Here is a 16180-nt window from a genome sequence, read left to right on the forward strand (position 1 = left end):
AACGTGGGCAGAGTTCTCGTGAGTAGGAGATCCGGACTCACAAGAACCACCACCACCACCTAGTCGCCATGAATAACCCCTCTGTTACTTGATTCTTATATCAGTAATAAATTACAGTGGAATTATTAAAAAAATTGAATTTATAATATACAATATTTTTTACTAAGAAATATGTAAAATTTTTTATTTTTATGTATTAAAAAATTATATTTAAGTTATAATATATATATATATATATGTCGGGTTGATTCAATTTTGTTCAATTTATAAATGGCCAAACTGAAACTGACTTGACATGATCGAATTGGAAAATTGCTGAACTGAAGCCAAACAGAAATACTAGAAACACTACAACAAAAAACTACTATACCAGGATTTTTTGCGCTGCTATAAATCAATCTGGTCGGTTTCATAGGTTTGATAGACAACTCTAGTTGAAATTAAATTTTGTATTGTACAAAATTATTAAAAATAGTATATAAAATATAAATAATTATTAATTATTTAAATATTTTAAATATAAAATAATTGTCTAACCTTTTCTGTTTTTATTGTTTAGCCTTTACTTAACAAAGTTCGTGCATCACACGGATCCCCACTACCCTCTATTATTTGACTCTTTTACCGGCAAACCTAGGGGAGAAAGAGGAATTCTACTACTTGCTTGGAGTTGATTTTATCTTCCCATTCCAGAGATATTGAGAAGTATATAAAGGCATGCGCCAAATGATGTTGGTTCAATTCGTAGTGGGATCTCTGATTTATTGTAGCAGAGACTTGGGGTCAAACCGATGCCACCAGGGTGGGTGGGTGGGTGGATCGGGTGGTTTAGTCGTTAAGAGGATGAAGATGGGTTACCCACGTTGTAGGGGTGCCAATGGATTGGTTTTAGGGTGGACTCTGTCCAAATCGAAATCAATTTGGATGGATTGGATCGACTAATAAGATATAATTGAATAGGACCAGTCCAAACTTAATAATCAAAGTATTTATTGAATGGATTGGATCTGGATCTGGTCCATCCGTAATAGATTTATATTGGATTGGGCTGGACTGAATTGATAAAAGATAAGAGTACAGGTGTCAATTGGCCATGTTTGGATTGGAACCAATTTAAATTAAAAATAATTTGAACAGATTGGATGGCCCAATGGTCCAGATATTGAATTGGACCTCCAAAATGGTCCAAAGCATGATTTTAAAACCATACCAGAAGTTTTGACCTCCAAAATGGTCAAGCAATCTGACTGTCTGGTCTGGATGCTGGTCAGATGGTTTTGGAGTCCAAAACTGGACCTAGAGCCATGATCAGTTCCCATGTCAACCAGTCCGACCATCTGGTCCGGATGCCAGTCAGATGGTTTTGGAGTCCAAAACTGGACCTAGAGCCATGATCGGTAATCTGACCATCTGATCTGATCTGGTTTTCAAAACCATAGTCCAAAGTATTCATGTTGAACCTGATACATTATAAATGGACTCATATTGGACTGGATCGGATTGGACAAAATCCAGTCCAATTGACACCTTTACAAATTAGGATTAGATGTCTGCTTTGGCATTAAGGATCAGTTTGAGAAAATGCAAAGTACAAGGTTTAGAAATACTGTAAACAAGATTTTGCAATGGCTGAATACAATGGTTGTTTAGTAGGCAGTGGAACCAATGATAAGGTTCCACACCAGTATTTAAATACATAGGGCTGGCATCTCTTACAGTGGGGCCAATGAATTTATTACTGGTATGGAACTTCATCATTGATTCCACAGCCCGCTGAACAACCATTGCGTTCAGCCAAACCTTGTTCCTTCATGTCTTAATTTATTTCATTTGTACTGCAATCAAATAAAATAAGTTAAAATTTGAAACAAAAATAGGTTAGAATTTATATTCGAATCATTTGCACTGTCATAATTTTGCATCAATTCAAATTTATTTGCATTGCAACCAAACATAACCTTAAGCTCAATTTGAAAGGAATACAAATACAAATATGTGCAGTGCGAATACATACAAAATTATACAAAATACAAGGTTTTACACTCTACAAATTTGCATTACAAAGAGGAATATCGGATGCAAACTCAAATGAGGGTGTCAATGGATCGGTTTTGGATTGGACCCCATCCAGTCCAAAATCAATTTGGACGGATGGGACAGACCAACAAGACATATTGAATTGGACCAATCCGGTTCAAAATATTTATTAGATTGGATTGGACCTGATCCGTTCGTAATAAATTTATATTGGATTGGGCTAAACTAAGCCAATATCTGGTCCATTGATATAAGATAAGAATATAGGTATCAATGGACTTAGTTTGGGTTGAAACCAATCTAAATTAAAACAAATTTGAACAGATTAGATGGTCCACACGTTGAATTGTACTAATCCAAAATGGTCAAAAATATTTATTGGATTCGATTGAACCTGGTCCATTTGTAATAGACTCACATTGGACCGGATCGGATTGGACCAAATCCAATCCAATTGACACCCTTACCCACAAGACGGTGAAGTAGATTTATGTGCTTCTTGAGATGATACGTTACCAGAGGTCTGGGGTAAAAGAGTAAATTCCTTCAATATTCTTTCGACCAAAAAGACAACACAAGCAGTAAGGTTATGTTTGGTTTGAAGGAAAAGGTAGGAAAAGGAAGAGAAAGGTAGGAAAACCTATACAAGGTTTGTAAAGATTTCCCTACCTTTCCCTTCCTTTTCCTATTTTTTCCTTCAAACCAAACACAGCATAAGGGATTGAATGGGTTGACGTGTCATGCGAAAAAAGCTCCCCAACAACCCAGTTTGTCGGACCCCCTACAGCCAAAGTTTTCTTTTCTTTTTGTCATTTTTTTTGGTAGAACAATGCATTCCTTTTTATAAATTTGAATCACATGATATTGATACTTGGTTTTAATTCTTTCAAAGTTTCTTTTGAATGACTATGCATGCTTTAATACATACACCGGTGGGAGAGCCTTAGATATGCATGCACAGGTATGACTAGCAAAAGAATCAGAGATGGAGAAAATTCGAGAGGGAATTGAAGAGTGGTTTTGGATGATTAGAGAAAAGGAAAGAGTAGAGTTGAGATATAATTTTTGGGGAAGGAAAAACCTTATGGAGTGGAAGAGAGAGAGAGAGAGAGCGAGCGAGCTACAAGCTACGGTGTGAATTGGCTTTAATTTACAAACCACCCTATGTAGTTCATAGGGAGAGAGCTATATATGTAATAATCCTCTCCCTCCTATGCTACAATATACAATAAATATAGATGAGGAGATCTAATTTCTAGATGGATAGATGCAATTAAAAAGACAAACCACTTGAGGGCTTGATGGAACATCGATCTACTCTTGATTTTTGAAAATTATTTGTGATGGAGCAATAGTGATAGAACTCTGAGCAATTCTTTTCGCCATAGGTTTTACTAATTAAGAGCAGAGTTGTGATGCAAACCCCAGTTTGATGAATAAACTCAAGACCTTGCCTTGTTCAAAATTCAAATACACGTCTCTTAAGACCTTGATCTCATACTTGAGAAAGCCGGTTCTGATCTGTTCGAGAATACTCGGAGTGCAAGATTCCATGATCGGCTGGAGTATACCTAGATTTGGATTCTATCTAGTTAATGAGTCCTATCTTGTCTTGTTGTGTTCTCTATCTGTTAGTCTTTCATTGTAATCCTACTTCCCCAAGAAACTAAGTGTAATGTAAAATCTTCAACTATAAATAAGATCTAGGACTGAACCAGATTATCATCGGTTCCTACTATTCTTTAAGTTTGTTGTTCTCTATCTTGGTATCAGAGCCATCACCCTCATGGCATCAATCAGCAATTTCGTTCTTGCTTCAAACCAGCCCAGTGTTGCAATTGACAGTTCTAATCAACTGCCACAACTTCCCAATGTTACTCATTACATACGAGTGAAATTGACCAACGAAAATTATCTGCTTTGGAAGGCTCAGTTCCTTCCCATTCTTTATACCCACAAGCTGATGGGTATCGTCGATGGATCCATCCCAGCACCGACCAGAGGAGTTGCTGATCCCAATGATCCGACGAAGAGAGTACCAAATCCGGCGTATAAACAATGGTTTCAGCTAGATCAACTGGTTCTCGATTGGATTATATCATCCTTGACAGAGAGTATTATGGCACAAGTTGTTGGTCTACGGTCTTCTTGTGAAGTTTGGAATGCAGTCTTCAAATCCTACTCCACTCTCTCTCATTCCAGAATCTACTAGTTTCGGCGCCAATTGCAGTCACTAAAGAAAGGTACGCTTACAATTAGTGAATATATTCATAAAGTAAAATCAATTACAAATAATCTTGCTCCTGTTGCTAAACCTATATCACATGGAGATCTTGCAATGTACATTCTATGCAGTTTAGGACCTGAGTATGAATCTGTGGTAATCACTATGACCAATCGGTCTGATATGGATCAATTGGACATGGATGATATACTTGGAATTTTACTAAACCATGAAGCTATTCTTGAGCAACGCGATACTAATAATGCCACAAATACAACTCAACCAGCGGCCAATGTAGCAAATTTCAAAGGTAAAACTCAATAGAACCGAAATTATACCTCAAATAACAACAATTCGGGATGTGGCCATGGAAGAGGAAGGGGTTCCAATCAGGATACTTGTTCTTACAATAATAATGGTCGTGGACGAGGGAATTCTAATGTGATCTGCCAATTATGCAACAAACCTGGTCGGTCATGTTGTAGCTGAGTGCAGACACAAATTTGACATTTCTTACAATAATGATGAGTATGATCCTTTAGCTTTCTAGAGTGGGGTGTCATCTACCTTTGATCCTACATGGTACCCAGATACCGGTGCTACTCACCAGATGACTCTAGATGCTGATTATTTCCATAATCGTTTAGAGTATGATGGAAACGATCAAGTCAGAGTTGGTAATGGGTCAGGTTTGAAAATTACTCATGTTGGAACTTCTACCTTATCTACCCCTCATTCTCAGTTTCATTTAAATGATGTGCTTCATGTCCCTGCCATTACCAAGAATTTACTATCTGTCAGCAAATTCACAAAAGATAATGAACTGTTTTTTTAGTTTCACCAAAATTATTTTCTCTTGAAGGATTACATGGGGGGAACAGTACTACGAGGACCTAGTAGAAACGGCTTATGTTGCTTTCCAAATGATGTTGCTTTATACAAATCTCCTACAACACTAGTTGGTGAAAGAGTTTCTATTGATGATTGGCATCGACGACTTGGACATCTAGCTTTTCGGGTGGTGAGGCAAGTTCTGTCCAAATATGGTTTACCATACATTAGTTCAGTCAAGCGTCAAGTAGTGTGTGAGTCATGTTAGCTAGGAAAAAGTCATAGGTTATCTTTATCCTTGTCTAATACAGAGTCTAAAAGTCCTTTAGAGATGGTTTTTTCAGATGTTTGGGACCAACTCCAGTTGAGTCTCACAATGGTTTCAAATACTATGTAGTGTTTGTGGACAATTTTAGTATATTTTCTTGGATTTTTCCCATGCGCAATAAATCAGATGTCTTTGACATTTTTGTCAAATTCAAAAGACATGTTGAAGTGTTGTTTGATGCAAAAATCAAAAGTTTTCACTTTGATTGGGGTGGAGAGTACAAGAAGCTTGCAAAACTACTTGACAAATGTGATATTAACCATAATCTCGCTAGCCCTCACACCCATTAGCAAAATGGCACTGTTGAGAGAAAACACCGACACATCATAGAGTCAACATTATCTCTACTGGCCACTTCTTCTCTTCCCTTCAATTTTTGGGCCAATGCTGCTATAATAGCTATTTTATTGATTAACAGGCTTCCTAGTTCAGTTCTGGGTGGAAAGTCACCATATGAAAAATTATTTGGAGTACCCCCAAATTACAACATGCTAAAGGTCTTTGGGTGTGCTTGCTACCCATTTCTTCAACCATACAATACCAACAAGTTCAGATATCTTTCTGTGAAATGCATTTTTTTGGGGATACAGTGATCGCCATAAAGGTTTCAAATGCTATCATCATTCCTCGGGGCATGAATATATCTGCAAACATGTGTCCGATGAAACAAACTTTCCCGGTGTTCCTGATCGTAGTCCGGCCTCTTCGTCCTCTACAGATAGCAGTCTATTTATATAAGGTCCCTTACCTACTCCAAGCCCTAATACCACTACAAATGCAACTGATTCCACATCACCACTATTATAGAATTCTGGAGGGTTCAACTCCAATGATGACGATCATGAATTCAGCAACACCACACTTCAGCCCCTTGAGCGCAACAACAACTCTCATGATAATTTGTCATCGACTGGGCCTACCAGCATCACTGAGTCACCACCTAGATGCACACGGCTAGTGCAAGAGCTATTGGACACAATTGAACCAGTTCCTCCCCCAAGACAAAATTGTTCACTCCAAATGGTGACTCGATCAATGGATGGTACATTACCCTAACGGGCCAGTACTGAAGCCAGGTACACACTACCTAATGCTCTCATTACCCAGTTGCATTCTAATTCTGTTGAGCCCACTAACTTCTTGGAAGCCTCTAAGCATCATCATTGGCAAGAAGCAATAAGAAAAGAATATACAACTTTAATGAATAATAAAATATGAACCCTAGTTCCTAAACGGCCCAATATGAACACTATAGGAACCAAATGGGTCTATAAAATAAAGAGGAAGGCAGATGGGTCAATAGAACAGTACAAGGCCCGTTTAGTAGCCCAAGGATTCTCCCAAGTTGCTAGAGTAGATTTTTGTGACACTTTCAGCCCAGTTGCAAAACCAGTAACCATTCGTACTTTGCTTTCTCTTGCCGTCTCTCAACAGTGGTGTTCTCGTCAACTAGATTTTGATAATGCCTTCTTGAATGGATACATTGAAAAAGAAATTTTTGTCTGGCAACCCGAGGTGTTTGAACACCCAGAATATCGTTTCCATGTTTGCAAGCTTACCAAAGTCTTGTATGGGCTTCAACAAGCACCACGGGCCTGGTATGCATGTCTTACTTCTCATTTACTTACTCTTGGTTTTTGAGGCTCCAAATCATATCCATTTTTATTTATTTATTCTAAGGGAAAGGTAAGAATTTACATGCTCATATATGTGAATGACATACTCATAACTGGAAATGTGTCTCAAGTTGTGAACAGTATTATCTCCACCCTTCTTGCAACTTTTTCACTAAAGGATTTGGGACCAGCTTGTTACTTTTTAGGCATGGAGTTCATTCAACAAAAAGGTGGGCCAATCTTGTCCCAAAGAAGTTATATTATGAATTTGTTATAAAGAGCCCACATGCTTCATGCCAAGCCCATCTCTTCCCCAATGGCCCCAAGCTGCAAGCTATCAAAGATAGGTGGCACATCTCTTACAGACCCCACTGAGTATCGAAGCGTTGTAGGGGCGCTACAATATGTGACCATCATTAGACCCGACATTGCATTTTCAGTAACAGAGTATGTCAATTTCTTCATTCACCATCCACAGAACATTGGACTGCAGTTAAGCGTATTTTGCGCTATTTAAAAAGGACTATTGATCATGGGCTCTTCTTTGCTTCCACACAAGGCCCACTTTCCCTACAAGCATTTTCAGACGCTAATTGGGCTGGGTGCCCAGATGATAGAAGGTCCACCAAAGGATATACAATATTCTTAGATCACACAATCTTATTGTGTGGAGATCTAAGAAACAAGCAATTGTGGCACACTCAAGTACCGATCCATGTTTCGGGCATGTGCCAATACAGCCACTGAAATTCTATGGCTTAAGGCTTTACTTGATGACCTGGGAATTCAGTTATCTCAGCCACCGGTAATCTGGTGTGACAACATTGGTGCAACATTTTTGGCCTCCAATCCCATCTTTCATGCCAGAACATGACATGTAGAGATTGATTTTCACTTTCTAAGGGACCTAGTAACTGGCAAGAAAATTGAAGTGCAGTTTGTATCTTCTGGTGATCAAATAGCTGATGTTCTTACCAAGCCGTTGAGTGGTTCACAGTTTCAATAGTTCGAGCTCAAGCTTCACGTTCTGAACAACCGCTCACTTGAAGGGGGCGTGATAGAAAATACACGGAGTGCAAGACTCCATGATCAGCTGGAGTCTACCTAGATCTGGATTCTATCCAGTTCATGAGTTTTATCTTATCTTGTCTTCTTGTGTTCTCTATCTGTTAGTCTTTCATTGTAATCCTACTTCCCCAAGAATCTGAGTGTAATATAAACTCTTCAACTATAAATAAGATTCAGGACCGAACCCAATTAAATTATCATCGGTTCCTACTATTCTTTAAGTCTCTTGTTCTCAATCGTGATCTAACCCGTTCCAAAGATGAACTATATATCTTGTGGAACAAAAACCAAAGAAACCAGTTCCTATATCTATTTCAGAAAGGTTATTTCTGTTCGATTAAGTGAATTCAAGGAATGCTCTGCTTATCCCATCAAATTACAGTACTAGTCGTTGTGTATATATTTTTATATAGATAATGCTACTACCAGACAATACGAGAAGCTTCCTATGGACCAGTTAATAACTTGAGAATTCGACGTCTTAACTCTTAAGTTTGTGCCAATTTGGTTTTCATCTGGAAATTGATAAATTAACATAAGGAGATAAAATTAATGAGAGGCTGTGCGGGGAATTGTAGACCAACTCCAATTAATGATTGTTGGTACAAATATGATCCATAAGCAAGAAGGGTAGATGGAGAAAACTAGAAGAAACCCCTTACTTTGTTCCTCTGAGTTGTTTGCTTACATTCTTCATGGATTGGAGCTCTCTCCTCCAATGGGTCTGCTGGAATCTGGATCTCGTATGTCCCCATCAAGCTAATTATTCATTCATTTGCCATCAAGAAGGGGAAAAAAATTTTATTGATTCTATGGCCTGAGTTTCAGACTGGAATAATTTCTATATATGTTTTGCATTGGGGTGTTATAGTAGAGGGTGTGTATTTGGTGAATTCACTATATGGATGAGATGGTATTGAGAATTGACATAACAGATATAAGGAAATAAGGAATCAAGGACTAAATTGTTAAGGGGTCTTGGTTAATGGAATTCACTATCAATACCAGTTGATTATCTTCGGGGACAAAGTGGAGGATTAATTCAAACTTTCAGACATCACAACAATGGTGGAATTTTCTTATATATTATTATTACTTTACAGTGGTTTCATATATATGACCCCAGAAAGGCCAGAACCACAATAATATCACTAAACAAATGATGTAACATTTGGCCAATCCAGATCTCTCTCTCTCTGTGTGTGTGTGATATAATGGGTGAATGATGACAACGTCACCACTGGAGGATTAAGTGGAGGTGGAGAATTGACTTGCAATAGCTTCACTGCGCTGACTTGTTGGGACTGTGAGATTTGCGGGTCATAAACGCATAATGTGAAGCCCATATAGCTTGCCAAGATTGTGTTCCACGCACTGACTCATATATATACTTATCCTGTTCCTTTAGTGGGACTAATTAATACACTACCAAGTACCAACTATCATTCTATCAAGCCTCTGTCTACACCATCTCCACTCCACATTCATATTGCCAAGTAATTCTAATTCCCTTACTACATATATTCGATCGCTTTAGTGCTTTTTGAGTTTGTGTTTGGATCACATTGACTTAATTTGACCCTCTACGCTTGTCCACTCTCTCCAATCCCATATGTTTAGGCCTCTCCAATGGTCGCTGACTCTCTGTTGCCTTTTTTAACACTATTGAGCAAGGAGATAGGGTAATAGCAACATTGATTGATTGACTCACTGACTCACTGACTCAAACTTAACTTTCATTAGCGAGCTGTGTAGTGTCTGTTGTCTTTTTACTCTCTAGGTGCTGCACTAACATGTTTAAGTTGTTGAATATAATAAATAGTAACGCATATATATTCACCAGGTACTTCCATTCCATTCCCTTCAAAGGAAATTAATATGATTTATTAGTTTAAACAGGACAAATACATTCTTCTTTTTTGGGTATTATTAATATCATGAGGACGGAGAAACAGGCTACACAAGGCTGGGGGGTAGCCCTCCTCCAGTAACTGTGTGCAAGTACAAAAGCTATTGGCTTCAAAAGTGAAAACCCAGTTTGGTTTGGCTGTTTCCACTATTGATTGAATACTGATTCGGCCTGTTTCATGGAAAACAAGAAGCATGAATTAGTTGGGTGCGGGACTTATATTTGATGCAGTGTCTTTTCTGGGCACACATGACCCAGAATCAGAATCGTTCTGACTACTGGTTTTTGGGTTGTTGATTCCACTATCTGGTTTGAATGAATGGCCCGTCTTAATAATAAAATTAAAAAATAATAAAAATAAAATAGTTAAAATCCATTGAACGGATCAACAGTTCAACCACTCAGGTTAATAAATTATTGACCAATTTAACGGTTTTTTGTTAAAAACCAACTTTGAAGTAAAACAAAACCTGTTGCTTCAATGATTTTTAGGCGAAACGGTCTAACCATCTGAATCAACAGCGGTTAAAGAACATTGATTACAGATTCTGCTCAATGTATCACCTCATTCTTCCAACTGGATCTTACAACCAGCCCATTGAATAATGAATCCAATTATTAAACGGAATACTCAAACCCACAACAAAGTGTATTACTAGAGATCTACAAAAAGAACTCTGCCAGCTGCCAATATGTATGATTTTTTTCCTTTAAAAACAAAGAGTTGGCACATCAACAAAGTAAAAATTTAAACAATTGCCCAATATAACAATTGCTTCTGTTTTTCAAAAACCACTGACGAACGCCCTCTAAATAGGTGGATACATATTCGGGCATATCCCCCCCCCCCCTCGCCTTTTTTTTTTATTATTTATGTACTGGATTTAGGACGGGCACCAGAACATAATCTCTAATTACGAGATAGAAAGCATGTGTGTTAAAAAGATGGAAACGCCCCAAGTTTTCTCTTTTACCATAAGCCATAACAAATATATATCAAACATGACTAGCTTGGGGAAATAATTGACTGCACTCTGGACGTGATCAAGATTCAAGAGATGATGAGAGAGGTAGACGGCCCATCTAGTAGCTGGGCTGGTGGCTCGAAATCACTCAAGAAGATCCATGGTTTTAAAAATTGGAAGGACTGGATGGTCAGACCGGAAAAACTAGGAATCGGTTTCTCAAAATCAAATTTTTGTCAAAAAAATGTTGATTCAGTAAACCGTTGATTTGGGTGTTTAAATCGTTCAACGGTTTTAACCATTTTTAATTTTTTTATTATTTTGTTAGAACGGATTGATCATTCGGTTCAAATGATCAGATGGACTGTTTGACCCGGGAACCGGACCCTGAACGATTCGTTGTTCGGGTCGGTTTTAAAAACCTTGAGAAGACCCATTCCTCGGTGTACGCCCAAAGGAGTCGATGATAAGATAAACTGCAGAGAAGAGCTGGTTCAAGTAATTGTGCAAAATTAGGCCGGTTTGTCGGCGAGTGGCTTTTAAAAGAGACCCCACAAGCATAGAAAACAAACGCCAGGCCACTGAAAAAGTGAGCGATGACGACCTTTGTGTGATAAACACCAACACCAGCACCAGCACCAGCACCCAGCACCCAGCACCCAGCACCCAGCAATACGCCATTATCAAAAGCCCCCCCACCTTATAGCTAGAAAGGTGGGATAGCGAGGCCCTAACCTTCATCTCTCCGCTACCAGAACCAGTTGCGCGCCCTTGTTCAATTTCCTCAACCTCATCAAGACCCTCCACCCTTCCATTCTATAAGACCAGCCAGCAAGATGTGGCGCTTGTTGGCCGCCATGAAGCAGAACCTTCAGAATATCAGGACCAGCGCACGAGTCGCCGATGAGAGCGTGCTCGGAGGTGGAGACGGAGCTCAGTTCCCCATGTTTGCTCACGATGTGGAGCGCAGACGGCGTGGATGGAACGGGTTGTCCGTTCTTTGTAACATTGTTCGAGCACCTCTCTCCTTTCTGTCTTGCATCTCTAACCCTCATGTAAATGGCGCTGATGGTGTCTGGGTTTCCGGTGAGTTTGCTCGTATATCCGAGCTGAATCATCTCATGGTAAGCGACAGCATGCGCTACGCAATTTTAATGTAGAGAAAACCTATATCTGCTCTAGGTATATGTGACTACGATGGTCGATGCATGGTTTTCCCATTTCGATAGTCGATCGTTTTTCTCTCTTTCTGTCTTTCTCTCTTTAATCTCAATACAGAGCGGAGTCGGCAATTTATGTCCTGGCCGGAGGAGACAAAGAAGCATCCATGTTGAGTTGATTTGACGATCATCTATGTTGTTACGTGATGTTGGTATCTGTAACTTGGTGTTTATATCATATGTACCTAGAAATTAATTAATAATATTATACAAACACACACCGTGAGAGTTAGAGATCAGAGTTTTGTCCCTTTATGTTTATTTGACTTATTAATTACACTTACAGCTGATGACCCTCAATCCCTGATTCATACATAAATCTCCATGAATTGGTCATCAGAAGACTAGTTTTTCGACCGGTTAAAGACCTTCCGGTGGTTTAATTAACGCATCTTTAATTAATCTCTTTTCTTATATAACTTAGCTTAAAAGATGGCAATATATAAATTATAAAAGTGGCTTCAACCTTACAGGTCAGTTTTAGAATGGAAGGTGACAGGGATGTGATGTCAGCTTCTTATCCTTCTGTTGAAAAGAAAAAAAGAAAAATCATTTGGAATCTGTGTGTGCATGCGGATCAGGATTCAAGCAAGACCCACATTATGATTTTCTTTCGTATTTTTCTTTCTTATATATTTTTGGGTTTTAGCTTTTAACGTGAAGAAACGCGGTTTATGCATATATATATATATATATACGATTAATAGAAGATGAAAAGATGAGGAGCCATGAACTCTCATCTCGTGAAGCAGAAGGTGCAAGAAAGGAAGGTTGGGTAATTGAAGGTAGATGATGCATGGAGAGTATGACTGATAAATTATTACTTGATGAGCTAATTCTTTCTCTAGTAATCTGCAATCCAATGTAGAATTCTGAATGACAGCTTCCCATAATTTATTAATAGCTTCCCCTATAAATAGTATCCTGCTCGTGAATTTGACATTAATTCATGGTCAAGATTCATCCCCTTGTGTGGGGCGACAAAACTCTGATCTGGACTGATCAATCATTCTCCCTAAAAAATTACAGTCGTCACGTGTAGTTTCCACTAACGCCTCATATTGAGGAGTTCAAATCAGCCCCTACAACGTCTCACAGCAGATCCCTGTCGTGTATTGGAAATATCTATCGATAATAATATCAGAAATGATGATGTAATCATCGGGAGATGTTACTAATATACGGCAGGGATGTGTTGTGGGATGCTGTGGGGGACAATCTTGTGGGGGGCTGATTTGATCTCCATATTAAAGTAGGAACAGAAAGGAAAGGTGCGAGTAGGAATCTGCTGCCCACGAATTTGATATCAATCCATGGGTAGGATTCAGTCCACTCATAAAAATCTTAACTCCATCCTAGGAGTGAATTAAACTATAAAAAACCCAATTATATATTGGTCCCATATATCTAGCTCGTGGACACGTGTAGATTCCACAAATCTCCCCACCGGCAACGTTTAAACGTTACCAAGACATTATACCTGCAACCCAAAGCTTGTAGATCTAGACTCATTGATATCCTTAAACATTGCTGATAGCAGGGATTTTTGTAAATTCTAGAATCTAGACCCTACCCATATCTGACTCCCGCCGGATCTCCTACCTCCTTGAATTGGGAACATCTCCAATGCATAATATAACATGTCAGAGCATGGGATGTTTCCCATGTTTGGCTAAGATGTTATTTGGGTAGAATTGTAGTGGATTGGAAATGCAGACTCCTCACATCTCTAGACTTCTTAATACTTTTCTCATCATTGTCCTAGCATATGTTGGATTTTCTAAATTCTTCTTCCACACGAAAATGCAAAGTCTACTTCAGTCCTATTCTCTCTATATTTGAGTTTGAGGGTGAGTCAAGTTGGGTTGACAGGTTGACTTAGAAAGTAGAAACCATGTCTAATTTACTATTAGGTCAGTTCATTTTTTTTCGGTAAATAAGTTGGTCAGCAGAGCTTGTTTAAGTATTAATGTGTCCCACCAAAAAGAATGATTCCCAAACAACTTAGGGGGCGTTCTTTTTCTGGATTTTGAGAGGGGGGAAAGTTGGTCAACGAGATTTTGATTCTCATTGACCAAGAATCCCATCTTCTTTTTCATATTTATGTGGAGACCAAGGAAAATTTATTTTCTTGGGTATCACTTACGTGATACCCATCTCCTAGGTGGGTAAATAACTTTCCCACTTTGGGGAAAAGTTGCCAACACTTGAATGGGACAAAAATGCCCCTTGTAATAGTGGATTTTTATGGCTAAAATGGTCATTGTCTTGTTTGCATGGGAAATAAAAAAAAACATGGGTAAATGCACTTACCCAAGTAAGTCTTTCCTGGTAAACACTTACCTGGGTAAGTGCATTTACCAGGGTAAGTAACTTACCAAAAAGTGAACGGGGCCTTAATCACTTGGGTAATTATTATCCTTCACCCATTTATGGGGAAATTAATAACACATGATGAGACAACATTGACCCTTAAATAATGACACTTTTTATGGATAAAGTAGTTATTGTTTAATTTTACCTAGGAAACAAAAAAAATAGTATTAAGGCATTTATCCAAGTGTTTCTCAATAAATATTGCCAAGATAAATGCATTTGACCAAGTAAATGATTTCGTGAAAAATGAATTAGGTCTTATTTCTTATTATATCTAAGCAATAAACAAGTAAAGTAAAATAAACCAACATCTAATTTTCTAATTAATTGATTAGAACATATAGAAAACAAATATATTATCAATTATCCTTTGCATAAAATTCAAAATATTATTAAATTTGACACCAATACATAAGTTTATGACTTCCAACAATATGTGGGTCAAGGAGGGTTGGGTTTAGAATAATACCAGTCCCCATCCATACCTGTCCCATTCACTTTTTTTTTCTATAATAATTATTTGGCATTCTAACCTTTTTAGCATGGTTTTCAAAACCAGGTCGGACTAGATGGTCGGACTAGACGGTCGGACCGAAAAAATTGGGAACTGGTCACCTCATCGGTTCGTTTTTCCCCAAAATCGCTTTTTTCCCCAAAACCGTTGATTTTGGTCAGCAAACCGCTGAACCGGCCAATTAACTGTTCGAACTGTCCGAACGGTTTTGACCGTTTTCCAATTTATTTAATTTTTTTATTTTTTTATCAAAACGGGTCGGCCGTTCAGGTCGAATGGTCGGACTGTTTGAACCAGTAACCGGACCCCTAACTGATTCGGTCCATGGTTCATTTTTAAAAACCATGCTTTTTAGTTCGAGTTCTAGATCACTAGCTGGAATTACAATGAACTCAAAGATGAGAAGGAATCACTTTTTGGCATTTAGTTTGCATCGGGATCATTCGCTTTTTGGAAAGTTACTTATTCCCATAAGTTTATTACCCATGTGAAAATAAATTTTTCATGAACCTCACAGATCTTAAAAAAGAAATAGATATCTTGATAAATGGAAACCAAAATCCCCCTCAAGATCAAAAAGAAAACAAAAAAGGGGTGATGATATCTAACCAACTTTGAATTTGTAATTCTAACCAACTGAAGTTGGGAATCCTTGACCTTCAGTTACAGAACGTTTTCCCTGCTGCTCCTCATGCATCCATTTGACTTTTAGTGTCAATAATTTTTTTGTTATAATCAATCCATTCATCATCACCATGGTTTTTGAACCGCCATTGGCCCAGACAGGAAAACCGTTCGGCCTTGGAACCGTCCAAATAACTGATTCAATAGTTTTAGGGCAATTTTCATTTTAATTTTTTATCAAAATGGGTTGTCCATTTGAATCGGATAGTCAAACTGTCGACCCGTTCCAGTTCTGGTTCCGCTTCGTTTTTTGAAACATTGATAACCATTGCTTCGGTGCTTCCTGACTCTTGTACTCATGATTTCCTACCAAGCTCAGCTCTCCTTAAGTCCCCAACAATCATTCTATGGTAGATTGATTGTCAGGCATGTCTCTTCATCTTTGTGAAATTGTGTGTGTGAGAGAGA

At 38.3% G+C, this 16180-nt stretch overlaps 1 protein-coding gene across 1 annotated transcript; it reads left to right on the forward strand.

Moving 5' to 3' along the window:
• The first annotated feature begins 11617 nt into the window (after window positions 1–11617).
• Window positions 11618–12437, forward strand: LOC104594184 (uncharacterized). Its single transcript, XM_010254368.3, has one exon. It carries the CDS (start codon window positions 11815–11817, stop codon window positions 12136–12138), a length of 324 nt encoding a protein of 107 aa, XP_010252670.1. The 5' UTR covers window positions 11618–11814; the 3' UTR covers window positions 12139–12437.
• The last annotated feature ends 3743 nt before the right edge of the window (window positions 12438–16180 follow it).

This window comes from Nelumbo nucifera, chromosome 1 (assembly GCF_055504915.1).
Source record: "Nelumbo nucifera cultivar China Antique chromosome 1, China Antique-T2T, whole genome shotgun sequence".
Lineage (NCBI taxonomy): Eukaryota > Viridiplantae > Streptophyta > Magnoliopsida > Proteales > Nelumbonaceae > Nelumbo > Nelumbo nucifera.